The following is a 27,959-nucleotide window of genomic DNA, read 5'->3' as shown; positions in this document are numbered from 1 at the left end:
CCTAGATATGGTAGGCAAGTCCCAGGTCTTGGGGGCTCTCTGAGCAAGAACAGATCTGCAGAACCAGATGCCAGAGCCAGCCTGCTGAGGACAGGCCCTCTTCCTCCACCAGCTAAGGACAATCTCAAAGCCACCTGTGGTGAGACACCTACCTTTTTGTAGGTGTGTGTGTGCACGCGTGTGCACGCTTGCACACATGTATGTATAATTTGCATGCATGCATATGTGGTGTGCATGTGAATATGGAAGTCAGAGGACAACCCAAGTGCTATCTGTCTTTCTTTTGAGACGGGTTTTTAATTTCACTGGAGCTTCACCAAGTACAGCAGAGAACAAGAGCTTCCAGGGCTCTGCCTAACTCCTGTTGTTTCCCCTTCCCCAGTACTGCAAGCATGCACTACCACACCAGACTAACTTACCTGGGTTCTGGGTCAGACTCAGGTCTGCACGCTTACAGGGCAAGCATCTTATCAATGAAGCCACTTCCCCAGCCCCATCAACCCCTCAACAGCATAGGCAGACACCTTTGGAAATGGACGCAGGAGAGCACAGGCACACGGTGCCTTGTTTGTGGACGACAGAAGCAAATGAGCTGTGCATACAGACAGCTCAGAGCCTGGGTGCTGGGTGCCGGGTGCTGGATGGTGGTGGAGAAAGTGGCCTCAGAAGGACTCAGAAAACCTGCAAACCAGATAGCTAAAGAGCTCAGCCACAGAGGCACCCTCTTGTCCAAAGTGCATAGAGCACCTCAGACTCTGTGGGGTGCATCTCTCACAGCATGGCTCCCCCTCGGGTCTTCCCAGGGCTCATAGTGAACCTGAAGTCACAGTGACATCAAGCAGGTGACCCAAAAATCAGCAGTGTGTTGTGCCTGCTTCCCAAGGTTTGATTTTCACACCAATCTCCCTTCTGTTATTCTGTCTGAACTCTAGTCAGATACCACCTAGTGCTGTGTGTGTGACTTCTGGGGGGAAAACCCACTCAGCCCTCATAAGTAATAGACGTGATTATCTTACGGACTGATACTACTTCAGGTTAGTAAATAGTAGTGGCGAAAACCCTATTTTACCTTGTGTACCACGTGCTGCTCTTGGGGCTTATCTGTATCATCTCCTTTAATACTCGGAATACTCTTTTAAAAGGCTTTATTGCAGATACTAGTTAATCTCTCCTCTCTCTCTCTCTCTCTCTCTCTCTCTCTCTCTCTCTCTCTCTCTCTGTGTGTGTGTGTGTGTGTGTGTGTGTGTGTGTGTGTGTGTGTGTGTGTGTCAGAGGATAACTTGTGGAAGTTGGTTCTCTCTACCATGTGGGTCCTGAGGATTGAACTCAAGTCGATCAGAATTGGCAGCCTCTCAAACTCAAAGCCCACAAGAGCCACGCAGGGCAGGTGTATGGAGGGAGCTGTGGCAAGAAGAGGTGACTTGGAAAGAGTGAACACTGGCTCTAGTGGTCAGCCACTCCTCGGCCTCAGCTAGTGAAAACCCACCGTTGGTGACGGTCCACAGTTCTGGATTGTCTCCCAGTTTTAAATCCTGTGGTTTAAAAAAAAAAAATCCAACTTTTAAAACCCCTCCTCTGTGTGCATGTGCAGGCTCACAGCACTTCATTTATGACAACCCTGACAGAGAAGCAGCCCAGAGTGCCCATGTCACATCACTGGCATACAGTGGGTATTTCTGGGCAGCAAGAGAGGGTGAAGTATGGACATAGGTTTCAGCATGGTCGAGCCTCAACAACATTATATGAAGTGGAAGAAGCCAGACAAAAGGATGAGTGTAAGCTAGGGAGATCTACAGAGGCAGGAAGTAGATCAGATGCACAGAGTAGTAGAACAGGAAGCCGGCATGAATGAGCACAGAGTGACTTTTAGAGGGTGACAAATGTACCCTAAAATCAGACTGTGCACAACTTTGAATATACTAAAAACCATTGAAGTGACCATTTTCAATGAGTGGGGCATGCATTATTTGGATCATGTTTCAACAAAGACATCAAGCTGTTCAGGAGAGTACAATGACCTTTCATATATAAAATGCAAGTCAACAAGAAAAAGGGTGGGATTGAAAAGATGGCTCAGTGGTAAGTGCTTCTGCAGCCATTTCAGAGGACCAGAGTATAGTTCCTAGTACCCATATTGATTGGCTCTCAGCTATAACTCCAGCTCCAGGTGATCTGATGCCCTCTTCTGACTGCAGCAGGCACCTGCATTCAAGTGCACAGAAAATATTTTAAAACCTGCACAGAAAATACTCCGAGGAATATGAGCAAGCCATTCTTTTGTTTTTAAGGGTTATTTATTTACTTTATGCATGTGAGCACACCAGCAAACCATTGTTAAATACATGCAAAGATGCCTCTCGCTCATTATGAAAGATGTCTGTCAAACCTCCTCTGAGAGGATCTCACACCTTTTAGATTAGTGATACTATAGTCTCCCCTCATGGAGAAAGGTACATTTCAAGATGCCTGCTCTGGGACTGGAACTAGGGAATGCAATGGCAAGATCAAAACTAGCATGAGGGACTGGTGAGATGGCTCAGCAGGTAAGAGCACTGACTGCTCTTCCAAAGGTCCTGAGTTCAAATCCCAGCAACCACATGTGGCTCACAGCTACCCGTAATCCTCTTCTGGTGCGTCTGAAGACAGCTACAGTGTACTTGTGTATAATAATAAAGGGAAAAAAAACAGCATGGGTCTTTCTTAGATTTCCCAGCAGAGGCTTAGTTCTCACCACACATTTTTAGCAACCTCAGACCTTTATGATATTGGTAGATTTCCCCCTTTCAAGTAAGGGAAGCACTTTACAGTCTCCTTGGCATATGGGCTGTCTGCTGCCTGCCTACTCCTGTGCTCCAGGTCAATCCCTTTGTAAAATGAACACCACTTGAACATAAGCACCGTAGATGCTGCCGTTCTTCTGTATCAGGCAGTCACTGAAGGACTAATGGGCAGGTCGCGGGTACTGTATAGACCATGGACACACGGGGCAATGAGACCACTGATGCCCAAGGCTCATGGACAGAGCTCTCATCTTGTTCCTCAGAACTGTGCACCGTTTAAAGCTTATGAGTTGTTTTTCCCTGGGACTCTCTGATCAGCTGAATACATGTCAACAGTGCAGCTGTAAACAAACGGGAGCATCAGCTAAACTCTTCTCTCGAGGATCCGGAACACGAAACTGGTGAAGCATTGTGGGAGCGGCAATAGGTCTTATCGCTAAAAATGGTGCTCATAATCTTTGCCTCAGGAGTTTCGCTTCTGGAAATTTACTCTACAAATCCACTCACAGGCATGTATGCTGACACGTGTACCAAGCACTCATTGTAGCACACGATGAACTGTCATGAATTCTGCCACCTGCAGCTGTGAAGGAGAATACAGTAGTTACTGGTGCCGTCGTGGAGAAACGCCAAACTTAATTGGGTTGGAGCTGTAGCTCAGTGGGTAGAGGGCTTGTCCAGCCTGCACGAGGTCCTGGGTTTGATTCCCAGCACACCATAAAGCAAGTATGGGGACGGGATGCAGGCCACGAGAACTGAAGGCTGAGCCCTCATTTTCCTGCATTTACTTCCTGTCTCTCCAGGCACGCCCCAAAGGTGAGGGTCTGACGCCCTACCAAGGCAAGAAGCGCTGCTTTGGCGAGTACAAGTGCCCCAAATGCAAGAGAAAATGGATGAGCGGGAACTCCTGGGCAAACATGGGGCAGGAGTGCATCAAGTGCCACATCAACGTGTACCCGCACAAGCAGGTGGGTGGACCGGGCCTGGGACGGGGGCGGAGCTAGCGGTGGGACTGAGCAGCCTGCAGTGGGTGGGGCTGGGGGAGTGGCCTGCACTCTTTCAGGCTCCCTGGAAGGTGATTCTTTCCCCCTACTGAGGCTTAATTGGCTCCATACTATGGAACCTGAAGCTGAGGTGTGTGGGTGGGGTAGGCAGAAAGGGTAGGCCGTGGTAGATAACTGGGGACAGGGAATTAGGATAGCTCAGTTTCTACAAGTCTTCTAGTGTCTGGGTCCTGAGGATCTGGGCCGCAGGTTCGGGGTGGCGGGGTGGGGGGTGGGGGACTCACAGACTGTCTTATGACCTAGACAGAAAGGCAGAACCAGTTCGCACACTCAGAGCCAGAGGAACTGGACACGTAGCAGTTTTCCTGTGTGGGCCAGTGTCTGGCAGAACAGGCTACATTCGGGGTCCCTTCCATCTTGCCAAGATATCCCTCGGCCCCCGATGTCTTCCCCTGCCTTCCTCCATCCCACATCCTACCAGCATAGCCTACTGACCCGCCAGCCTGGCTCTACACAGGAGAGCCCAATCTAGACGAATCTTTCAAGAGCTCGAAGCTCCATGCTTCCCACTCACTATCATCCAGCCAGTATTTGTTGAGCACCTACTGGGAAGATTGAGGTACACAAAGGCAATAGGTTTTGAACAATCCCACCCTGCAGCACACACACCAGCCAAGTTCCTTGTGTTCCTCTCTTTGGCTTGAGATTTGGGAGTACCTCCCCCTTGCTCTCCTTGTGAGGCAGTGGAGCCTGTCCTCTTGCCCCATGGAGAAAGGCTCTTGCCCCTCCTCCAGTGCTGACCTGGGCCACCTCACTCCTCTGAGAAGCCCTGCCCCCACTACATCTGTTTCCTGTCAGGCTCCAACTGTGTCTCCCCCAGACAACCCAGCCCCCTTCCCACCCCAGAAGAGAGAAAAACACTAACGGGCTTTGCCCCCCTGCTGGAGGATGAGGTTGGGGTGGGGCAACAGCTCACAGATCAGTCCCAGCTGCTGGGTGTTTCCTTCCACAGAGGAGAGTCATCCTGACAGCTCCCCCAAGCTCCCCACTGGCAACTTGAGGCTGCAGGCTGAGCAAGTCTTAGCAGCTGGCTAGAATCCATATTGACCAAGGCCAAGGAGAAAAACAGTTTAAAGGAACCTCAGGCTTGGGCCGGCCAGTGTAGGCCAAGAGTGTTTCCCAAGGATTCAGCTGATGGTGGTGCTGTCCTTTCAAAACATTACTGATAATATTCAGTATTAATACTGGAGTATGGACAGTTCCCCATGAGCCAGGTACCCTTCTAACCACAGCCCCATGAAACAGGATTTCTGTTACATACATTTTATGAAGGAGAACAATCATGCAAAGAGATGCAAAATGACTAGCTGACTGTCCACACAGACATTATGAAGTCTTTGTGGAGCTCTATAGTTATAAAGTCATTTACTGTCTAGTACATGCATGCACGTGCGCGTGCACGCGGGCACACACACACACACACACACACACACACACACACATACAGCTAAGTCTAGATGACACCTTTCACTAACCCGCTAGCTCAGGTTGCAGAAAGACAAGCCGAGGTAGCAGCCATCAGCCAATGGATGGCAGAGGTGGTGTTCAAAGCTATGCTGCCCAGGTTACCAGTAGCCAGTATCCCTCGGGATTTCTCCAAACTTTGCAAATGAGCAGTGTGACAACATGCTTTACAGACGGGGATCACGCTGAAGTGGCACAGCAGGCCTGCTAAGTCACCCCCTTCCCCCCCCCCGGGCCTCAGTTTCTCTGTTAGAAAACAACGAGTTCATGTAGTCACTCAACAAATGGGCAGGCACTAGGTCAGGAGTTGGCTGGGGCTGACCCCAGACCCCAGATTGGCTTTGTGGAACTAAGAGCCCTGTTGTCTCTGGGGCTGAAATGTAGCTATGCCCAGGGTAAGTGACTCCCGAGGCCGCTGGATTGAAGGGGACAGATGTGAGTTGGGGCTTCTCTTGATTGAGACTCAGTTTCTTCATCTGGTAGATGCCTTTGCACCCCTGTCCTGAATTTATTCTGGGCCAGATTTGGGAGATTTCTGATCTTCATTCAGGGGGGCAGTTGCCCAGACCTCTCTGTGGATCAAGCAACGTATCTGCCATTGGGTTCTGGGTCCCCTGCCTTGGTTCTAGCCAGCCCAGGAATTTCATCTGAGCCTCCCCCGGGACACAAATGTCTGCAAACAGGCAAGAGGTGGGATGCCAACGCACTGGCTGAGCTATCTCGGTAACTGCAGACTCTCTCCCCCTTCCCTCGGCCCCTTCCTCTCCTTCTCTGCAGAGACCCCTGGAGAAGCCCGATGGCCTGGACGTGTCTGACCAGAGCAAGGAACACCCTCAGCACCTCTGCGAAAAGTGCAAGGTCCTGGGCTACTACTGTCGCCGTGTGCAGTGATCTTGGCCACCACTGTAGCACCCCTCAGCTGCCTGTGCTGCCCAAAGGGCTGAATGTCCCCATGCTTGAGGAGATGTCACAGGCCTGTGGGCTTAAGCAGAGGAGGCTTGTGTCCTTGTCTCACATGCTGACAGAGTAGCTGACATGCTCCCAACAGGGTGCAGAGACAGGAGGCTCAGGGACTCTTCACCATAGGCCTGGGCTCTGTAGAAGGACAGAGGCCAGCAGAGGTCTTGATGTTCTTGTAAGCTCTCATCCTGAGTGTCTTTGGGGCTGAGCGACCCTGCATCTGCCACAAGTACACTAAGTGAACTGTGAATCCTGAGGCCTGTGGGAAGTTTTCCCTCCAAGACCAGCCAGGCCATGTCCCACCCAGCACCTTGCAGCTTGCCTCGTATGAAAAAACACTCTAGAAAGTCCCATGTCATTCCTGATCTGGACAGTCACTTCCTCTAGCAGCTACTGAGGAGTGGCCCTCTGTCCCTGCCCACACTGAGTCCTTAACCTGACCAGCCCTGACATCACTGCACTGCACCTGGTAGCTAAACACAGCCTCCCTCTGCCAAATGAAACAGGCAAGCAAAGGATGAAGCAATGGGGACATCGGACAGGGACCAGTGTGCCAAGACATCCTAGGGACATGAGGCATCACCACTTCCCGTGACCTCCCCCGGACTGTCCTGTAGGCTTGGGTTCTGTCACCTGTTCTCTCTCTCTTTACCCTTAGCCTCCCACCCATGGCCGGGATGCCACCCCACAAAAGCTGTAAGGCTGTTCTGGCATGAAGGATGGGGGCCTTGGCAGTCTGGAGCCGCTTTCTGCCCCTTGGGGCAAGGACATCTCATCCCAAGCCTTAGTGTCCCCATCAGTTAAATGACAAAGCGCCACCAGAAAGCAAGAGGTCCCAGAGATCTCTGACGTTCTAGAAGAGAGCCGGCTGCCTCTGGAACACAGAGCGTCACTAGAGGTAGGGGGTGGGGGAAGATTTGTCTCTAGACATCCAGGTGCCCCGCCCTCCAGCCTCTGTCCTGATAGCCACTTAGGATGTCCTCACCTGTAGCCCTCCTTACCTGATCGATGTCCCCATCTCCTGAGAAGATGAAAGATGACCCCTCCTCCTCTTCCTCCTCAGCCCCCCCCCCCACACTGGGCAAGCCTAAAATGAGCCACAGAACCTCTGCTTTGGAAACTGGGGATAGATAGAGATTTCCTACTTCCTAAGGAGGCAGAGAGATTTCCTGGCATGTCACATGGTCGTTGGGTGGCTGTTGTCCTGGCCAGGGTCAGCAGTGTGCCCCCTACCCTGTGACAAGCCACACCTCTCTTGTCTTTCTCCTCTTCACCAGCTGCCAGGACTGAGTTTCTTGACTTCGCCTCATACTATGCTTCTATGGAGAGAGAGAGGGGGGGGGGAATCAGACCATGAAATCGGCCTGAAATTCAGTGTTTACATATGGTGCCCAGTTGCCTTTTGTTTTCAAATGAAAATGTTTTGTACGGTTGACGTGAAGTGTTAAGCAATGGTCCAGGGGGTGAGTGGAAGAGATGGTTGTACGCCTGCAGCAGCTAGCTGCAGGGTAGATTTTGGGAGAACGTACCCTCTGAGCACTTAACAGAAGTATTATCTGTGGTGGCCCAGACTATTAGCTGCCACCCTGCTGCCCTCGAGTGGTGGCTTGCTGGGCTGCAGACGGTGAGCACCCAGCACCAAGGATTCTCCAGTCTTGCTGCTGCACTAGGACTTTTTTCTGTCCGGCATCCCACTGGGACTCTAAAGAGGGTCTTCACAGCAACGGACAGTGCACCTGTGTCCCAAATGAGGACAAATTGCGAATAGGTAAGCTGGATCAAAGATGCAAAGAGCTAGTGACAGTTTTTAGAAAGCCAGGGCCAATGGAAGGTGAGCTATCAGCCTAAAGGGACCGTTTTTGGTCACTAGACTGATACTGTGTACAGCCAGGCCCCACTCACCCGTCCTGCCTTGCAATGCTTTGGCTGACTGTGTGATCTTCCTGAGGCTAGCAAAAGATGCCACTGTCAAGGCTGGGTGCTGGGAGAATCAATGCTCAGAGGGCCTAGGAACCCAGGGGACAGGAAAGCATGTGGTTGTAGTACACTCAAAAGGGACAATCGCTTGCAGTTGGTAGATCTAGTGATCTAGTTGAGAGAGAATGGTGTTTACCCCATATGAAGTATTCAATAGCTCTGCTTGTGAATTTCTATTTATTTTGAGTTATACTTGACACAGAATTCTTTCTTTTTTTAAAAAAAAATGCTATGTGTGTATTTTGGGAAAAAAATTCATAGATGTTAAAATTTCTGCATGGTTACCAGTTTTTCTTTGGACATGGAACTTGGTAGCCTTCCCCCAACCCCCAAATTCTTCATAATGATTTTTTGTTTGTATATATTTGAGGGTCTTTTTTTAAAAAAAAAAAAGAAAAATATGGTGGCTTGATACTATTGAAAACAACAGAAAGGCGTGCGTTTAAATGCCAGTGCTTTTGAAAGCGCAATCCATATCAAACTGATTTTTTAGATGTATTTTGCAAGTCTGGTTGAGCTATAAGAAGATATTTATGGTGAGAACTTTTCCTTTTTTCTTGTTATTTTTTTCTATGCTTTGGTCTGTAAAAAGTATGCAACTGAACTAGATTAAGGAGGAAATATTATCTACATAGAATTATTATATGATACTGGTACATAATTCTAACGAGGAAAAAAATCTTTGCAATCTTTTAAGCTATGTTTTTTTTTATTAATTTTGTTTTCCTTGGATGAAAATATCAGTATTAAGCAGCCAGTATATTATTCAAGTGTTTAGACTTATTAATATGCTCTTGTCCTGTATGTATACATTTGTGTATTTCGGAAGTATTGCCTTTTTAAGGGAAGTTATCAGTGGGCAACATGGTGAAAAGGGAACAATGATCCTTTGTGCCTCTTCCACTGAAGATGACAGGTGGCGTGGAATCTGTTCCCCTGCATCTTTACGTTATTACCTTGTTATTACAGTTTTATTACTTTTTAGGAGAAGGGTGAGGAACGGACAAACGAAGAGGACTCATCGAACAAACAGACCCTTTGGTCTGTGAGCGCAGTGGACTTGTCAGCAAGACCCAAGGAGGTCCAAGAACACCAGAGGAGGCTTCCTCCTTGTTCTAGGCCTGCCTGGAAGCCCCATGCTCTTTGATCTTGGATCTGTCCGCTAAGCCCTCTCCCCTGCCCCCTAACTCTAATGGACTTGAATTTACTTTAAAGTCTAATTCAACCTCACTACAATGTAGCCAGTGCAACAACTAATACTGAAATAAGGGGCGTTCGCAGCTCTCTGGGAAGTGGCAATGAGGCTCATCCTCTGCTCTTACGGCCAACTTCCCTGTGCCAACCCCTGCAGCCCTGTGTGGTGATCCTGTCTGTGTCTATATCTGCTCACGTGTGTGCACTCAGCTAATAAGACAAACAGAGCCCGTGAGCCCCGCCTGGAGGGTACATGGAGAAGGTTCTTCCCCTCCCCGAAAGGGCGGGCCTCGGGGTGGCATTCCGTTGTGTGCCTTATTCCTGGAGACTATATAAAGCTTGCCTATGAAAATATAGCCTTTCTGTGCTGTATTAAAAGGACTTTGGAAAGATGGAGGCTTGTGAGTTGGTAAACAAGGAACATGGGGACGTGGGGGGAGGAAGCTGGACCTTGTCACAGATGTGGGACAAAGCAGGAGTGGGAAGAACTTGGGTGGCATTTAGTTCCAAAGCTGGACATACTGTCTCTGCTCTGTTTCCACCAATGGCCTGCCTCCTCCCAGCCCCTTTGCCCTCCTCATGCGGACACTCCTTCCAGAGTGAGGGTTCTCGCCAAGGGGGGCCCCAACTGGGTGAGATTGTCAGCAGATTAAGTCACACATTAGCTCAGATGGGACTCACTCCTGGGTAACCATATATAGGAGTAACTCAGCCTCAGTCTGCAGCCCCGGGCTCCGGTGTGGCGGCACGTGCTTGAATGTGAGCCAGGATTAGGGTCCGAGATCCTGGCTCTCATAGGTAAACAAATGGAAGGCTCCAGAGGAGAAGGAATTGGGAGTTCTTTTGAGCAAAGGATAGGGCTGTCACCAGTTGGCATCTGTGGGGTAAAGGAACACCACGAGAGGCACCTTGTTCATGAAGCCTCTTGGCGAAGGACCAGTACTTCCCCTCAGTCTCGCGGCTCACCAGTCACCTCCAGAGGCAGCAATGCTAATTCACATTGGTCTGAATGTGTCCTTGGGTTCTTAAAGACCCCTTGGGTGCACTGTGCCCCTTGAACATCACTTGGTTTGAGGAGTCCCCTTATGGCCCTGGTGGCAGGGGTAGGGGGATGTTGACGGACAGACCGACTATTGGTACTGTCGGTGAGGGGTTAGTGGGGAGGGGCCTCCAGCACCACTTCAGGAGCATCCAGTCCCTGGCTGGAGCCAACCCACCATGTGAGACTACTGCTGCCTGGTGGGCAGGGGATGGGGAAGAAAGTGGGAAATCCCAGTTCTGAGTTTTAATATCCAGATTGCTAAATTTAAACAGGTCAAAGTGCATGTGTGTGGGCAAGCTCCTGCCTCCAGACGGAGCTGAGAAAACCAGAGGGGACAGGGCAGCAAGAACACAGGCTACCTCCAGAAGCAAGACCCTTATCTGATTTGGGTTGTAGGGTGAACCCTGGAAGCCACGGAGCCCTCTTCTTCAGAGTAACAAAGAGAGTTTCCACCTATCCTCGGGTGTGTAGATGTCAGGCAGGCTGGGGTCTGCTTGGATACAGGTCAGTATCAGTTTGGCCAGGCAGGTGAGTGAAGGGGACCCCACAGGACAGGGTGACTTGTGTGTGCAGCTCCACAGCTGGTCACCTGCCAACTGCTGGGACCTCGACTAACAGCTGCATGCACAGTGCCTGCCTGAGAGCTCCCTGTCCTTTGCAGGGCTGCCTTCTGAGCCAGCCCCGCCTCCCCCCTTTCACCCAACTCTCTGAGGCGCCACTCCCTCAGCATACTATCCAGATAAAGGAGACCAGTGAACATGGGTCCCAGCAGCTGCTTGGCAGTAAGGCAGGCCCAGGGGAGATGACCTCTTGGTCCCACTGTCCGCCAGCAGCACTTAGCTCAAGGCTACATGAGGGAGTGGGAAGAGGAGTGATCCTTGAACCCAGGACCCCTGTGCTGTCTGCTCACTCGGAGCCCAGCCTGAAGCTTCCAGGATGGCTTTATAGTTGTCTGGCTCAGCCTCCTCCCTATATGTCCCCCATCAAGCCCCAATGTGTGTGTGTGTGTGTGTGTGTGTGTGTGTGTGTGTGTGTGTGTGTGGACATGTGCACATATGTGTCTGTGTGTATATACATGTGCATGTATGTGTGTGTAAGTGTGTGTGTGTACATGTGCACACATGTGTCTGTGTGTATATACATGTGCATGTATGTGTATGTGAGTGTGTGTGTACATGTGCACATATGTGTCTGTGTGTATATACATGTGCGTGTGTGTGTATGAGTGTGTGTGTGTTTGTGTGTGTACGTGTGCACATATATGTGTCTGTGTGTATATACATGTTTGTACATGTGCACATATGTGTCTGTGTGTATATACATGTGTGTGTGTGTGTGTGTGAGTGTGTGTGTGTTTGTGTGTGTGTGCACTTTGGTGCTTTGAGACACACACACACACACACACACAAAAAAAGAAAACCAAACTCAAAGCAAACACAGGCTGGATTTCGACACTTCCTGAATCCGTGGAAATCAATAATTTCCCTGGACAGGAAGGCTTTCCGTTTGGACTTACTGCTCATGGACAGAGGCAATAGCCACTAAGGGGCCTAGGAGAGAGCAGCAGCTGCTAAAGAAGAGATTTTGGAGGGATGTGAGAAGCCAGCCCAGCTCTAGGAACAAGCTAGGGTGCCCAGAAAGGACGGTCTTTCCTGATGTCACCAACTGGGCTTGTGGCAGAAGCAGGATTTGATCCACAAGTTGTCCCCTCCCTCCCAGACTCTGGAAGCTCTCTGGGCTTTCTAGTCTCACAAGTCCTTCTGCTGGTCCTATGGGGAGCTCAAGTAAAGGGAAATATGCCAATGGGGCCAGCGGAGCAACTGGGGCTGGAGGGTCCGGATGCCTACAACTGTGCTGGGGTCTCAGCTACCATCTTCCTTGGGGCCAAGCTTGGCCCCCTGATGTTGAGTTAGATCCACAGTGAGATGAGCAGCCAGGCCCCACTGGTGTGCAGGTGTCCTGACCCCAGTTCTCTGTGGCCTGAAAATACCAGGGTTGGGCCTGAGCCTGGCCCCTGGCAGGAAGAGGAGATGCTGAAGTGGAGAAGGATGATGGCTGAGGGTGGGCTTGCCTCTCAGGGAGTGAGGCCTGCTGCATGTTCCCTCACAGCTCTGGCCAGAGCTAGGAACAGCCTGTCCTGGGCTCAGGGCCTCTTCACACTTCCTCCCTCCTCTATCCTGATACTGGAGTCCCAGGGGAGGTGTTAGAGGTCTTGGCTCCCCTGCCCTACCCTCACTCCCACCCCTCCCCCACTTGTATGCACAAGCACACAAAACTCCCACAGCAGGCCAGCTAGCTGCCTGCAGCAGTCTGAGAGCCCTTGGGAGGTGGGGGTTGGGATGGTGCACTTCCCTGGTAGTGGGGGGGGGGCTCGACTTGAGGGTGGGGTCTAGCCCCCAGGATGTCCAGGGAAGCTTTACCCTTTCCCTTTTGGCCAGTGCTTTCTCACAGGAGTGATGAAGCTTCAGTGCATAAGGGAAATGAACTTCCTGTGGGCCCACAGGCCTTAAGTCCCTCGTCAGCAGAGGGAGATGGGGACAAGAGCCAGCCCCGGGCCCTGAGCCCAGCACAGCCACAAGTTTCCTCCACAGTTGAAGGAATCCTGTTTGCTGTGATGTCACTGTGGTCACGATCACATCTACTGGATACTGGAGTGTCCTGGCCCAAATGAGACAACTCGTGGCCTTGGTATTTGGGGGTAGGGAGCTCTGAAGAGAGACTGGTATTGGTGACAGGTTAGTTGTGCTGTCCTCTCCATCTCTGTCCCCACTCCTGGGTCAGAGGTGAACTCCAAGGCAAGCCGGGCGAAATGGGCCCAGGGTGGCAGAGGGGCAGGGAGTGGGGTGTGCCAGATACCAGACTATCCACTTCAGACACATCATCTCTTTTGCTCCTTGAAGTAACTTTGTGGGGGCGGGGGTAAGAGGAAGTAGTAACCTAGAGGAAGCTAAGCCCCTCCCACCCCACCCCCCTTGTCTACAACCTCTCAGGGTTGCCCCAGGAAAAAAACCACAGAACTCGGGTCTCCTTCCCAGGCAGCCGGGAATTCCACTGGCCTTTCCCAGGCCCCCAGCACCCTGTTCTGACCCCATGATCCTTCACTTGTCCTGTTCACTGGCAGGTCATCTTCCTGCCTTGCTCAGGGAAGAACGAACCTGGGACCTGTCAGCTTTCTTTGGCCCACCGGCTGTTCCTCTCTCTTTGCCAAGCACACACCCTGTTAATTCCATTCTCTGCCTGATTCCCTACTGGGTTTTAGCAAAGCCCAGCATGTCATAGAGACTCCAAACTATGTTCCTTGCTCTCCCACCACATACATGCCAGCCCAGAATTTCCAGTGCGTTGTGGGTTGAGGTGTGCGCGCGCGCGCGCGCGCGCGCGCGTGTGTGTGTGTGTGTGTGTGTCTCTCTGTGTGTGTGTGTGTGTGTGTGTGTGTGTGTGTGTGTGTGTGTGTGTGTGTGTACTAACTAGCTGGTCTTTTGCTGTCCTCTGGTGGCTGAATCTGAGAGCTGCCATTTCCTGCAGGCAGAGTTTAATCTGTAAAAGATTTCCTCCTCTTGCTTATGGAACTGTACGCATGCACAAGTAAGTGCTAACAGGTTGCACCTGACCCCGCCTTTTGTAACATCCTTATCTTCATCATCACCCGCCCTCAGCACACAGATCTCTCACTTGTCTAGCAGTGTTCCTTTGATGGGTACTCTGCCAGCAGCAGGCCCTGGCAGGAGACCCTTCAGCATCCTCTTGTCCCCTCAGATACTGCTTTCCTTCCCTTGTCCAAACAATTATGCTGCTTCCATTTCCTGCTGGGTCCCAACTTATACCAGGAGTGGTATCAGGACCCTAAGAGTGCGGTGGTGCGTTTGGACTTGAATAGCTGGAGTGCCTGCCAGTGGGAAATGGCATGCTAGCACTCCACAGCAGGCAGTGACATCACAATTAATCATGGTATCCTAGGATGACACCTAGGTGATAAGAATGTACCTGGAGAGGCCAGCTGTCTGTGGCACTTGACCATATGACAGTAAGGATGACCAAAAGGACAGTGATGCGTGAGCTCTTTTGAGGATGCTTGATTGATTACCAAAAGAAAATGAAACATGTATGCCCTTCAGTTCTCAGCACGAGCTACAGACTGAGGACTCAAAATCGTCTGTGACGGGAAAAGACGCTTGCACACACTGGGCTGACTGCACCAAACATGAGATAAACCCTTAATTGTGGAGGTGGCTGCACCCTCATAGTCTTTTGAATCTAGTCTTGTCAAGATTTTCTTGTGAAAGAATGTAAGGAATGGGATCCTAAAATTTGGAATGGGGACATGTGCATGGATCCGACAAAACCAACCCTCAAGTTCCGGTCCCTTCCTCACCCACCTGTGTCTGAGGAGAGCTGATTGCTTTGTGTGAAAATACCATAACTACTGCTGGAGAGATGGCTCAGCAGTTAGAGGCCCTTGCTGCTCTTACAGAGGGAGGACCCAGGTTCATTTCCCAGCACCCATATCAGGCAACTTAACTGGTAACTCTAGTTCCTGGGAATCTGGTATCTGCAGGCACTTTCATACATGTAGTATACATACGTACACTCAGCCCCACCAGCACATAAATCTGTGTTTTTAAATACCATGATAAGTTTACGTGGGTCAGACACTTCGGAAAAGGACACTGAGAGACAGCCCCCCCCCCCAGAGCCCATAAGTAGGTCAAATGTTAGTATCTTCCAGAAGGACAGAAGGATCCCAGAGGAAGCATCTTGCATACTAAAAGAATTAGAAGACCCTGCTAAGACATATTTCTAGTAGGAAACAGTTCACATTCCATACAATTCACACATCAAATGGTTGTTAATGTGGTCACAGTCATATGTAACCATGCCCAGAGCCAAATGTTTTCAACATTGTGTAGGGAATGCTTGCTCCTCACAGGGACTGGAGCGATACCTCAGTAGGTAAGTGTTTGTTGTGCTTGCAGAGAACCTGAATTCAGTTCCCGACACCCACATCTGCTGGCTCCTGGGCACCTGACACCCTTCTTTTGGCTTCCAAAGATACACACCCATATGCTGTTGTAAGAATGTTTATCCAGGGAATAACTAACGCCTCTCCTCTCCTCTCCTTCTGTAACCCCCATGACAAACTCGAGAGTTTGATTCCACCGAAGACCTCCTGGTGCAACCAACCCATTTCTGCAGGAGAGAAATTATGGGCAGGATTCAGGGTGACCCAAAGCAGCCACACTGGAAGGTCTGTGTCAACACAGATGGTTTTCCTGTGGCTTCACAGATGGAGACCCCCTTCTAGTCCTCTGCAGCCTGAGACCTAAAGCCACGTACAATTAGAGTAGAGCTGTACACAACCAGCTGGATAGGGAAAGCAGCTGGATAGTCGGGAAAAGGGTCCCGTGTCTCCTCTGTCCCCTCCTCCTATAATGGAATGTCAACAAGCCCAGCTAGGACATCTTTCCTAAGCGGCACAGCTGAACTGTAGGACGTTTAAGCTGTCCTGGGCTTTTACTCAGAATTAGTAACATGCTTAAACATCCACAAAACTTTTGAATGCATACATGTTTTCATTCCCTTTGGGTAAATGGTGACTCCGTCTAACCATCTGAGGAGCTGCGTCCACATCCTTACAAACACTTGGTACTACCCAACTTTTGATATTACACATCCCAGTGGATGTGAAGTAGTCCATGGTAGTCTCGATCTGCATTTCTCTGATGCCTAATGATTTGCAGTGTCTTCTTGTGTTAGCTCTCTTTAAAAACATTTATCTATTGTGTATGTGTGTTATAAGCACATAAATGTCGTACAAGTCTGAGGGTCAAAAGACAACTGCTGGAGTCAGTCCTTCCATCACATAGGTCCTAAGGACCAGAGTTAAGTCATCAGGCTTGGTGGCAAGGCTTTACCTATAGAGCCCCCTCACCAGCCCTCACCTCACCATTTTTAAATCAAATGACACTATATTCCAATACACGCATCTCTGTCTGTTATAATCCTTCTGTTTCATCTTCCATGTGTTCCCTGACCCTACTGGGGAGAGAGTGAAATACAGATGCACCATTTAAGGACGAGCATTCCAGCGTCATTTATTTTCAGCTGATGAGGGCTGAGGCTTGCCCTTGCCTACAGGTATAAGAATAAGTATTTAGAAGGCAACGTGATACTATGTCTCTGTGTTTTGTAAATGCTTCTTCTGTCCAGTCAAAATCCTGTAACTCTGGAGTCTTATCCTAATAGTGTGTCTATATGAAGTTACACTGTTATATTAATTGATCTTTCTGATGTTAAGCCAGCCTAGCATCCCTGAATTAGAACACAGTTGGTTTTGCACTCAGTAGACTCCAGCTGGGCTAAGTTATAGTTCTATAGACTTCTTATCTAAGGCTTTGAACTTGGTCCCCAGTACAAGACACACACACACACACACACACACACACGCACACGTGCACGTGCACACACACACTAAATAAATGACTCAAGAGCGAAGTGCTTTGTATTGTGTCCTTCCTTCAGCATGCACCTGAAATCCAGCTGTTTGAGAAGCTGAAGCAAATCAATCTCTTCAGAGCAGGAGTTTAAAACCAGCTCAGGCAGCAGAGTGAGATCCAGCCTCAAGCAAGCAGCTCGGGCTCTATGCTCTCCCGGGATCCTGCAAGTCCCAGACTTTAGGCTTTAGTGCATCTATGAAACATCTGCAGAAATTGCTTTGCATGAAGCAAAATCTTGCAGAACCCAGGTGTTAGAGCAGCGCCTCTCAGCCTTCCTAATGCTGTGACCCTTTAGGACAGTTCCTCCTGTTGTGGTGACCCCCTCAACAATAAAATTATTCCTAACTGTAATTTTGCTACTGTAGTGAATCCTGATGGAAATATCTGATGTGTGACCCCCATGTGAAAGGGTAGCTGGGCTCCACAGGTTGAGAAATGCTGTTAAGAGCCTCACACACTATGCTAGAGACGCTAGGTCCAAAAAGAGTCTCCAATCTCATTTCCACATGAAGTCCTAGGAGAGGCAAAGGTCATCGTGTGGTACTAGCCCCCAGTGGCTGCCTAGAAAGATGTATAGGGAAGTTTCTGAAGAAGCACTGCTGAGGACTTCACTGATGTTCATTAATCAGTGGATGTAGCTTTCAAAATCTTATTGATGGTGCAATTAAAATGTGTGAATTTTACTATATGCAAATTTTTACCTCAGTGAAATCATTCTGAAAAGCTACCGAGCATCTCAGAAATTTGATACCTTGATTTTTGAAAAAATAAGGTGTCACATCTTATGCCATCTTGAAAGCATATACAGGTTTACCACTTGGTGTACACATTAGGTCCTGAGGGCTACTGATGTATGCACACATTAGGTCCTGAGGGTTACTGATGTATGCACACATTAGGTCCCGAGGGCTACTGATGTATGCACACTTTAGGTCCCGAGGGCTACTGATGTATGCACACATTAGGTCCCGAGGGCTACTGATGTATGCACACATTAGGTCCCGAGGGCTACTGATGTATGCANGGCTACTGATGTATGCACACATTAGGTCCCGAGGGCTACTGATGTATGCACACATTAGGTCCCGAGGGCTACTGATGTATGCACACATTAGGTCCTGAGGGCTACTGATGTATGCACACATTTGATGTATGCACACATTAGGTCCTGAGGACTTACTGGCAAACAACAAACCAGGATTTCCTGTGTTACTTTAAAAGGTGCTTCACATAAAAACCCAAGCCTGGCTTAAGCCTCTAAAAATTGCCGAGAGCTGCAGAGGGTGGGTGACCTTGCCTCTGCCTTTAGGGAGTGGTTTTCAGAAAATTCTTGCATGCTTGCTGTACCCCTAGATTCCACTGGATGGAGACAGAACACACACATCCTCAGGAAACACAAGCCCTCCCACCTCTAACACTGAGACCCCTCTGAAATTCAAAGCTCAAGGGATGGCTTTCCCTTTGACTTGTCCTGGGTGCCTGGAGTACCCCAGGTCAGCGGGCATCTTTGACCTGTACCAAAAAACAGTAAATATACAAAGTTTAAAGTGAGTAAATATATACATTTGCAAATAAATAGTGTTCTTAAAATACCTTTAAAGTGGCTGGGGACAAGCCTATAATCAAAACTAGGCAAAAAGAGTCACAAGTTTCAAGTTGGCCTGGGCCATAGAATAACTTCAAGGCCACTGTGGACAATGTAGACCTAGCCTACAACTAAACAAAAAGGTGAGGGTTTGGGGTCACAGGTCAGTGGTAAAACACCTGTGTGACCTCAAGATTTTAGGTAATGATCCTAAGAAGCCCTGTGTACTTTCTGTACTAATAAGAGCTCAGGTGTTCTGTCCTTTGCCAACTGCCTGACACACTGCCTAGATTAATCACAACCCAGCCTGTAGCTTCATCTTCTCACCTGTAAGCTGTTGTGCTGCATGAGCAATTATCAGTTACCAGTCAGCTGAGATCTGCATCTCAAATGAAGTCCCTCGGCAGCCCCGCTGTAGAAAGGACTGCAGTCTCGTGGACACAGGCCCAGAAGGCCTGCTCAGGGTCTGCACCATCACAGCCTTCTTCTGAAGATGCCTGCTGCTCCCAAAATGGCTTTAACTACCATTCCAACCAAACTCTCAACCCAAGGAGCTGAGCTCTGACTTCATGGAAACTCCAAGACTCTGAAGACTCAGCCTAACCACTATGACGTCAGAGCAACCACGCCCACCCCTAACCTGACATCACCTGTTTCAGGAATTCTATATGGCATGAATGCATTACTCACCGCAGCCAGAGCCCACATCTCTTCTCCAGGAGCTATGCCACGTCCCTACCCACCTAAGGAAACTCTTAGTCATGTGCTTGCCCCAATCCTGTCTTCCCTGAGATTTCAGCAATGAAGAATTCCACATTTCAGTGACCCAGCATGAAGAGGGAAACCCACCTCTAACCTTTGGTGATCTCAGCTCCTTGCTTAGGCAAGCCCCCTTTCCTAAGGATCTCTGACACATGGGAAATGTCACCCTCTTGTCATTACCCAGAGATTGCTATGATGACACATCAGACTCAAGACCATGCACCTCACATGGGTCACACCCAATTCCAGACCTAGATGTCATGCACACGTTATGTAGCTGAGAGAAACTGAAGCTCAGCATTAAGCAAAGCTGGGACTTCACCGAGAGGCAGTGCTCACAGTGGGGACTGTCTGGATCATCCTACAGGACAGATGGTAACAATGGCTTCTGAGCTAGTACCTGGGATTAGGACACAGAATGCTCTACACGGACTTCCTTACAATAAGGCTGAGGGTGTGGTTTGTGTACACAAAGGCCCTAGCATCATAAAACAACAAAACAAACAAAAAACAACAGTTCAAAGCATAGAACCTACTACATAGTAACTCAAAGACTGGCCCCAACAGGATTCAACGTTACATGCCTGCAATCCCAAAAGCATTCAGGAAGGTCAAGAGTGTTTAAAGCTAGCCAAGGCTATACAGAGCAAGTTCTAGAGCAGTCTAGACCACACAGCAAGACCTTGTCTCAAAAACAAACATAAAAACAAATGAGGCCCAAAGATGTAAATTTCATTCTAAAATCAGAGACAACCATTTTATAGAAAATAGGATTTATTTATCACATTTGAGATGAACACAAAGGACTGTTCCAGAAATCTTTTACATATATATTATTGATAGACTGGATTTATTCAACATACAGAAAAAGCAAAGCCTGCCAGAAAACACTCCCTCCTGAGGGCAGCATGAAGTCAGGCAGTTTCTGTAAGTTTCCAACACATGAATTCACATTGAGCAGACGGACCCGGCTCACAGGTCTGTTCCTAGGTCCTGCTGCTTCTACTTCACAGGCTCCCTTCAAAAATCACAGCAGCGGCCAGCAGGATTCACAGTGACCAGGAGGGAAGGCAGTGACGTTGGGACTTTCACAGGAGCCCTGAGTGATGTCTCAGAAGCCAGGCTGGGCAGTGGGGGTGAGGTGGGGGGTGTCTGTGGCTTGTGCCAACTCAGGTCACACATGGACAGTGCCATGACTGTCACAGCTTTGTTTGTATGAGATCTTGAATTCTATGTTAAATTATTGCAAGGAGGAAGACAACATTAAATAGCAACTGCGATCGCCGAAGGTCAAGGGAAGCGTCAGGAGCCTTCCTTGACTAACTGGTCAGCATTGCCAATGTCCAAGGCACACACGCATGGCTATCACGGGGACATCGGCTGAGGGTACATGACCCGGCCATACTGATGCCCAGAAACGGGATCTGAGGAAGGATGAACAGTGGAGAGCAGCCTGGTCCTGTGGAGGACCATGTGCCCGAGTGGCCTTCCTCAAACTCAGTAGAAGTGGGTACAAACTGTTCTTTGGAGAACCTGGGTGAATCAAGACATGGATGCCTGCTGCTGTCCTAATGCCTTGGCTGTGAGTTAGCTCAACTGGCCACAGTCTGTGATGACAATCTTCTTAGATGTCTTCCCACTTTTTGAGCCGAAAGATTCTATTTTCTTCACAACATCCATGCCCTCTTTGACATGGCCGAATACGACATGTTTGCCATCCAGCCTGTGGGGAAGGTTGAGCCAAGTGAGAAAACCCTCAGCACCCTGGCCAGTTGGCACAGAGTTGTTTGCCAAAGCAACACCCACTATTCTGAAAGCCTAATTACGGTTTGTGAGCTCTCCAACTGCACTCCACTGGGTTCCGGGTTCCCAGGACGAGTTCTGTCACCCTGGGCTTTGTCCTGGCAGCCTGATCTGACTTTTGGTGACCTTACCTATGAGAAGTGGGTTGTTCTCATTCTGCCCAGGAAAATGATGGGCATTGCAGCACTCAAAAAAAGCAAGACATGTGCACAACAGACCACGGCAAACTGAGCACCAAACAAGTGTGACAAGCCTGGACGTGTTGAGCAGCTCATGATTTGTGAGTTCCAAGAACAGAGCAGGGACTTAGCTCAGCTCCAGGACAGCCTGGGGCAGAACTGCAAGGCCCATCAAGGCTTCCAAGGAAGGAGCAGGCCTGGGACACTCAGGACTCTATGCGGAGAAGGTGCTGCTTAGTGGAAGTTCTACCAGGGAAAAGGCATTCTTAGACAGCATAGGTCTTGGGAAAGGAAGCTGGGGGGTCTGGGAGCCATGTGCGGCCACACTAACAGTGTGTGAGGAAAATATTCCTCAAAACCCATGATTCCATAAGCACATTCTGTAGCAGAGGCAAGCCAAGGAAACATCAGGGTAAGCCAGGCAAAGTGGCTTCCACTCAGACCACCATGAGGTCACTTACTGAAGCATTTCCCAAATGTGGGGTAGAGGAACCCTTCAGTGTGTGTGCAGGCGAGACACAAATCAAATTCTAGCCAACGGCACCACTGGGATGCAGAGGTGGGACATAGTCACAGAAAAACAGACTGTGCCTCGATTCAATTCCTCCCTGCCTCTCAGACACACAGCAAGAAGCAAGCCACTGGCCCTGAGCAGACGGGCCAGCTGCAGCTTGACCTCCCGACTGTGACCTCCTCTAGCTTCCTTCTCAGAGGCCCTGCGTGTTGATGTACTCACCAGTCTGTCTTTATTGTGCAGATAAAAAACTGAGAGCCATTGGTGTTGGGGCCTGCGTTCGCCATGGACAGGACACCTGTAAGACAAGCACAGGTGAGCTGTGTCCCCAGGAGGCACCTCACTTGAGACGCTGCTTGGGAGAGCAGGTGGCTCACACTCCATTGAGGATGCATGAACCTCCAGATCCTGGGACCAGAGAACCAGTGCTGACAGTCCGTGGAGCTTGTGCACCTGAACTGCCAGCTGGCTCTTAATGGGGGATGTCAGTCAGGGTGAAGAGTTCAGGGGTCTCAGTGGGGGCACTGATTGGAACCCCAGCTATGGCTTCTAGACTCTCCCACACACTGCCTTGGGTTCTGCTTAAAGACCCCCCCCCCCAACCAAATTCCCATAGGGAAATCTGTTTGGTTTTTGTTTGCTGAAACAAGTCTCACTAATGAAGCCCAAGATGGCTCTGACCTTTGGATTCTCCCATCTTGGCCTCCCAAGTGCTGGAATTACAATAGGATGTTTGGTTTTTACAGAGTAATGAATGGGAAAGTTCTAGAGAAACCCAATAAAAGATGCTGAGCTGTCTGGATGCTAACAGAAGGAGCATGACAAGGATGCCGGGCAAGTGTAGACCATAGCTTCTCTGGGCATCCGGGCACGGCAGCACCCAGACGGGATGAACAGCAAGAGCACGGGACAGGGCTCAGTCCCACATACCCGGCCCCACGTGCTTCAGTGTGAAGTTCTCGTCAGGAAAGCGGCTTCCATAGATGGACTTCCCTCCTGTGCCGTTGTGGTTGGTGAAGTCGCCAGCCTGTACACAGAATACCTTGTAACTAATTACCACACAGCTGGCAGGGGGACAGTGGGTCCCCTAGGAAAACAGCCCTCAATGTTCTCAAGGCTCACCCTCAGGCAGCAGGGCCAACAACTATTCAGTGGCTAAGATAAACTGGGCAAAACTAAAACCAAGCTTCTGCATTTGGAACTATGCTGCAACAAGTCTAGTTTCTGAACAATACACTTCCTGTCTGAGCTAGTTTTTTTCAGTAAACCTCAAGAAATATGCCTGAGCTATTCAGATTCTCAACCCACAATTCCTAAGAGGGCCACAAGCAGGTGACCAGGGGTCCTGTTCTCAGAGCCAGGCAGCAGGAGAGGACCAGTTCCCAGGCTGAATCCCCTTCTATGCTCCAGCATCACCCTCCCAAAGCCCAACGGCTTTGTAGACACATCCATGGGGGGAGGTACTTTTCTCAGAGCCTGCTCAGTGTCAGAGGATGTTTTTGTGCACTGTGTACTCAATCGCTGATTTCTGTATCCAGAGTCTGGTTGCAGTCTGGATTTTGGTATTGTCGTTATCATGAAGCATCTGACCCAGTATTTTGTAAAACACTGGACTCCATCACTAAAATAAAGAGCGGATCAGCCTGCAGCTCGGCAGAAGAAAAGGTGGGATTTGGTGCCCAGAGAGAGGGAGAGGGTCTCAGAGGGGACAAGGGGAGTCACCATTGGGACATGAATGATGAAGGAGGTGCCAGGGTGAGACTGAGATGGCAGGTAACGATCCAAGTGGCTGGGAAGTAGTTTAAGGCCAGTTTTATAATAGCTCAGAATCTGCCCAGCTATACTGCCTGAAGCTTTTAATAAATATAAAGGTCTCCGTGTCATTAATCAGAGCATGGGTGGGCTTAAGAGAGCCCTAACTTTTACAGCCCAGGTAGCCTAGGAAGGGCCTGCCTGCAATTCTTGCCCAGAAGAGAACAGGAACACTTCCATGCCACAGTCCCAGCCCCAGCCCCGCCTGCCTCTCCTTCACTTTGTCACACCCAATGTGTAATCAGAGCACTGTAGAGTGACAGTAGGCACAACCCCAATGCCCTGCTGCTTGGCTACAGTGGGGAGAACAGGCAGAGAGGGCTTCAGAGAGGCTAAGACATCTATGCCTGCCTCAAGTTCTGCTGGTCTCCACACATCAACCTCCGACCTTGAGTCTGCCCATGAGGTTTTTGTTGCCAACACCTAGCCTGAAACCTGATGCAGCAATACTGAATGTTTGTAAAGCTGGAAGAACATGTGACTTAAGAATGTGTTCATTTAACCAAGAAAAGGCCCTTCACTGGGAAGGCCCCTCCAAGTCCCAGCATGTGTAATGATGACTTAGCTATCTTATCCCCACCCCCTCTCTTTTCCCATGCCCAGTGCACAAGGGCACATGCAATACCAAGATCAGAGGCAGTCTAACTCCGAGGGCCCTTCAAATCCTCAAGGTCCATCCCCACCCACAGCAGCCCTGTGCTGTGTCCCCTCTGTGCACCAGGGCCCAGCTCACCCACCAGTGATTCCCAATCACTCCCTGGGCATTTACACTGCCGGTTCCACTCACAGCAGAGGCCATGTTCCTGTTACCTGGCACATGAAGGCTGGGATCACCCTGTGGAAGGTGGAGCCTTTGTAGCCAAAGCCCTTCTCACCAGTGCACAGGGCTCTGAAGTTCTCTGAAGAAAGAGGGGGGGGGGGCAGGTTAAGGGCAGGCAACCTTCCCTGCTGATCCCCAGGGTGAGCTACGTGTGGAAAGGCCCTGCTCCTCTTCCTGAGTCCATTCCTGATCACCTTCCTGTCTTGAACCAGTGTGAAGTGCTGTGACTAGAATCCAAGCTCTAAGCTGCGGCAGCTGGGATAACAGGGCAAAGAGCCCGAAGACTTTATCTAACCCTGCCCCGCGCTGTCATGAAGAAGTGGGAGGAAGCTATCTCTGAGAGCTTACATGGGCCTTCCCCTGGTTCTGAGATATCTAGCTACTCTCAGACTGGTTAGCAGAGTTGACAACAAGGTCCAGAGAGGGACAAAAGGCTGCCTCGGGGTACCCATCAGCTGTGCTTAGGGTGAGAGTCCCATACGGTCATAATCTAAGTTCTATCTCCATGCCAAGCCCACCAGCCTTGCCTGGCTCACTTTCCACGTAAGCCTTACCTGCAGTCTTTGGCACGACGTCTGCCTTTAACTATGGCGAAGGAAAAGGAACAGAAAATTATGGTCAGTCCTAAAGCAAGTGCAAGAAAGACCCCCTCACCATTCACACCCAGAGGCCGGGGCATCATGACAAAGAAACACAGGGCCATTCCCTTCCATGACCACCAACCCTCCTAGGAACTGCCAAAGCCGCTATCATTTCTGGCAGCTGCTTCCTGAACCCAACCAAAGCTTGCTTGAGACAGCCTCAGGTTCTAATCAGAAGAAACTAGTGCCATCCTGGCCCAATTCCGGGACAGAAACGTCAGCTGGAGGCCCTCGGCATGAGTCCCCAGACCAAGAGTATCATCACATCAGAACCAGCTGACCTTCCTCAGTGTGGGGGAAACAGAGGCTCACAGAAGGGAAGGAGGGGTCCGGTGGGGGATGTTTACAGCTTCTCTTAAGAATCCCTCTTCACCAAACGGGGTTGGGAAGGTACTCCTCACTTTCAAAAGAGGAAAATGAGGCATAATAATAAATGTCAGCTCCCCTCCCCCAGTTGATCAATAGTCTATCCGGTACCTTTGTTCAAAGCAGAACAGCCTAAAGGCTCCTGGGGTGGCCTTCTGATACCTTGGTGACTGTTTCCTACTTTTCTTTTTAAGGGGGAGGGCGGATCCGGAGCGCGCTCAGGCCACCACGTGAGCATCTGGCAACACCTGGACCTCAGACACCCACCCCAGAGCTCTGGGTCCAACCTCGGATGCAGAGGGTCTAGGAAGCCCAACGTCGGTCCTGGCCGGTCAATGGGCTGTCACTTAGTACGATCTGACCTTGACCTTTACCTCCACACCAGCCCTCCCTCTCTCCTCCACACCCCCCGGGGTTTTAAAGAGCCCCGGAACGGACCAGGCTGATGCCGCTTCTTCTGAGAGAGGGAAACTGAGGCCCAAGGTCACCTGGTCACCGGGCACAGTACAGGACCCGGGAAGTCCAGGTTTTCCAAATGCCCAAGCCTCACCTCCAGCACCACGCGGCCGAGCGGCTGTCCATCGGCGCCCACGTCCAAGTACACGAGCGGATTCCCGGAGGAAGAGTTCGCGCCGCGGGCTCCGCCGTCGCTGCAGGTACGGGTCGCGGAGAGGAGCAGCGGCGCGGAGCGCGGGCCGGAGAGCAGACCGAGCAGGCGGGGGCCGCAGCGCAGCGCTAGCATCGCGGTCGCGGGTCGGACGAGGGCGCGCGGAAGAACTCTGAGCAGGCACAGGCAAGGTCGTGCGACACAGGAAGCGATACCTAGGCCGCGCGCCGCCGCCTTTATTGGTCCGCTGGCTTCGAGACCACGCCTCCGCCACGCCTCCGCCACGCCCCTCCGTGCCTGCTCGCTACCGTCCCCTGCCGGTTGCCGCTGGCAGCGCAATCGGTTCATGCGTTGTGCCCCGTCCCCCTATGCCCACACACACTGAGCCTGAAGTCCTTTGAAAGTGCCTCTAGACCGAGAGAAAGGTGGAGCCTAAGATTCAGAAAGACGTGGGAGGTGAGGTGGATCAGAAAGGGAGAGATAACAGAAAGAACAGAGAAGCAGAGATACAGTCTAAGACACTCACCAGGTGACCTCAGGCCGCCGGCTCCAGAGCTGAGTCTGTCTCCTTTTGCTTCTAGGGACCAGTCCCTCCGCCAGAAGGTCTGAAGATAGTTTGTCCAATCAATGGTGCATCTGGCAGACCTCAGTCCCAGCGCACTCTGACAGCCCTTGTCTGTTCCCACCACCTCCAGCCAGGCCAGCGGATTGCTGGGCTAGCTTTACACCTGCTAGAACTCACCTGGAACTCACCTCCTTGCCAACTGCACCACACCTGCAGGTAACTTCTTAAGCAACCATTCTCAAGGGATGCCAGGAAGTTGGCAGTGTGTGATACAAAAGGAAAGGAGCCTGCAGAAGAGCCACAGCCAGGGATTTAAACCCTGGTGTTCCGGGCACAGCAGCAGCCTGGGAATCAAATGAATGCCAGCCAGCGAGAGTGTGTGAGTCAACACAGTTAGGAAACTGAGGCTCAGAAAGAGAAAAAAAGCTCTAACTAGGGCTAGAAAACCCTGGTTCCCTACTGCTGGCTTCAGCCAGTCCTGCAACCAAGGAAACGATGAGAAATTACCCTGCTTTCTACTCAAACCTGTTCTGAGGATAAACAAACAAGAGAGAGACGAGTTTGTTAACTGTTAAACGCTGTTCTGAGATCAACAGCGATGGGCATAGCCTAGACTGTGTGCTCAGAGCATAGCAGGGCATCTCCAGTGCAAGGTCCTGAGATCCTGAGAGACGGGAGCAGAAATGGAGCGGAGAGCCTTAGGAGCCGGGGAGCCTGACCTGCCCCACCCAAGATTCAGTTTGTGGGAAGGTGTGGAGAAGCCCGGCTGGTCCAAGTAATCTATGAAATCAGGGCATGCTCCCCGACTCACACGTGGCAGCCTGACCCCTCTTGTGAGGGTCCACAGCTCCCTGCTTTGTGCTACTGCCCTTGATGGATTGTATAGCAGGCCCTAGTCTAGGGTGGGCCTCACCCAACCCCACAGAGGGCACCCTCTTTTCTTGTCAATGTGTTCCTAAGGGAGCTGCCTGCAAGGGGAACTCACTTGCCCTCTGCTCTGCCTGAGCCACTGGCACATTTTCTACAGCTATGCAACAGCAGTGCACACTTAAACTGGAAAGGAGTGGAGAGGAACCACCACACATGTCCCGCTAGAAAGCATCCAGAAGTCCCAGGCTTTCCTGTAGGTCTTGACTCCTATTGGTCTAACAAACCCCAAATGGGAGCTATGGAAACTTGTTGTCTCTCAAGCCTGCATAGGTGAGGATGGAGCTCCTGCTGTGTTAAAGTATGCAGATCCCACCCAGAAGAGAAGGAGCCTTCATTCTCAAGACTCCTTCCCAGCCTCAGACCTGCCCCAGGGCTTAGCATGTGGCCCAAGAAGCGGCTC

At 50.4% G+C, this 27,959-nt stretch overlaps 2 protein-coding genes across 2 annotated transcripts in view; one reads left to right on the top strand and one right to left on the bottom strand.

Moving 5' to 3' along the window:
* Zcchc24 (zinc finger CCHC-type containing 24) overlaps positions 1–9,829 on the top strand; it is a 49,476-nt gene extending 39,647 nt beyond the window's left edge. Inside the window, exons 3-4 of the mRNA XM_021203655.2 lie at positions 3,584–3,748; positions 6,086–9,829. Coding sequence (XP_021059314.1) covers positions 3,584–3,748; positions 6,086–6,199 — 279 coding nt within the window. The 3' untranslated portion in view covers positions 6,200–9,829. The remainder of the gene's footprint in view (positions 1–3,583; positions 3,749–6,085) is intronic.
* A 10,269-nt stretch (positions 9,830–20,098) lies between these two features.
* Positions 20,099–26,257, bottom strand: Ppif (peptidylprolyl isomerase F). The gene is made up of 6 exons (XM_021203862.2): positions 26,008–26,257; positions 25,005–25,035; positions 24,441–24,529; positions 22,749–22,845; positions 22,041–22,116; positions 20,099–21,045 (listed from the first exon to the last, which is right to left on the bottom strand). The coding sequence occupies exons 1-6, from the start codon at positions 26,197–26,199 to the stop codon at positions 20,910–20,912; spliced, it is 621 nt and encodes a 206-aa protein (XP_021059521.1). The 5' UTR covers positions 26,200–26,257; the 3' UTR covers positions 20,099–20,909.
* Between the last annotated feature and the right edge of the window lie 1,702 nt (positions 26,258–27,959).

Source organism: Mus pahari, chromosome 8 (assembly GCF_900095145.1).
Source record: "Mus pahari chromosome 8, PAHARI_EIJ_v1.1, whole genome shotgun sequence".
Lineage (NCBI taxonomy): Eukaryota > Metazoa > Chordata > Mammalia > Rodentia > Muridae > Mus > Mus pahari.
This window is presented reverse-complemented; position numbering and strand designations above follow the sequence as displayed.

What these genes read in the sequence shown, in the direction of transcription:
- Ppif (XM_021203862.2), bottom strand. Translation starts at nt 26,199, where the DNA reads ATGCTAGCGCTGCGCTGCGGCCCCCGCCTGCTCGGTCTGCTCTCCGGC. An exon ending in CGTCGTGCCAAAGACTGCAG is followed by an intron (nt 24,530 to 25,004) that starts GTAAGGCTTACG and finishes CTCTTTCTTCAG; the next exon opens with AGAACTTCAGAGCCCTGTGC. An exon ending in ACTGAAGCACGTGGGGCCGG is followed by an intron (nt 22,117 to 22,748) that starts GTATGTGGGACT and finishes CTTGTCTTACAG; the next exon opens with GTGTCCTGTCCATGGCGAAC.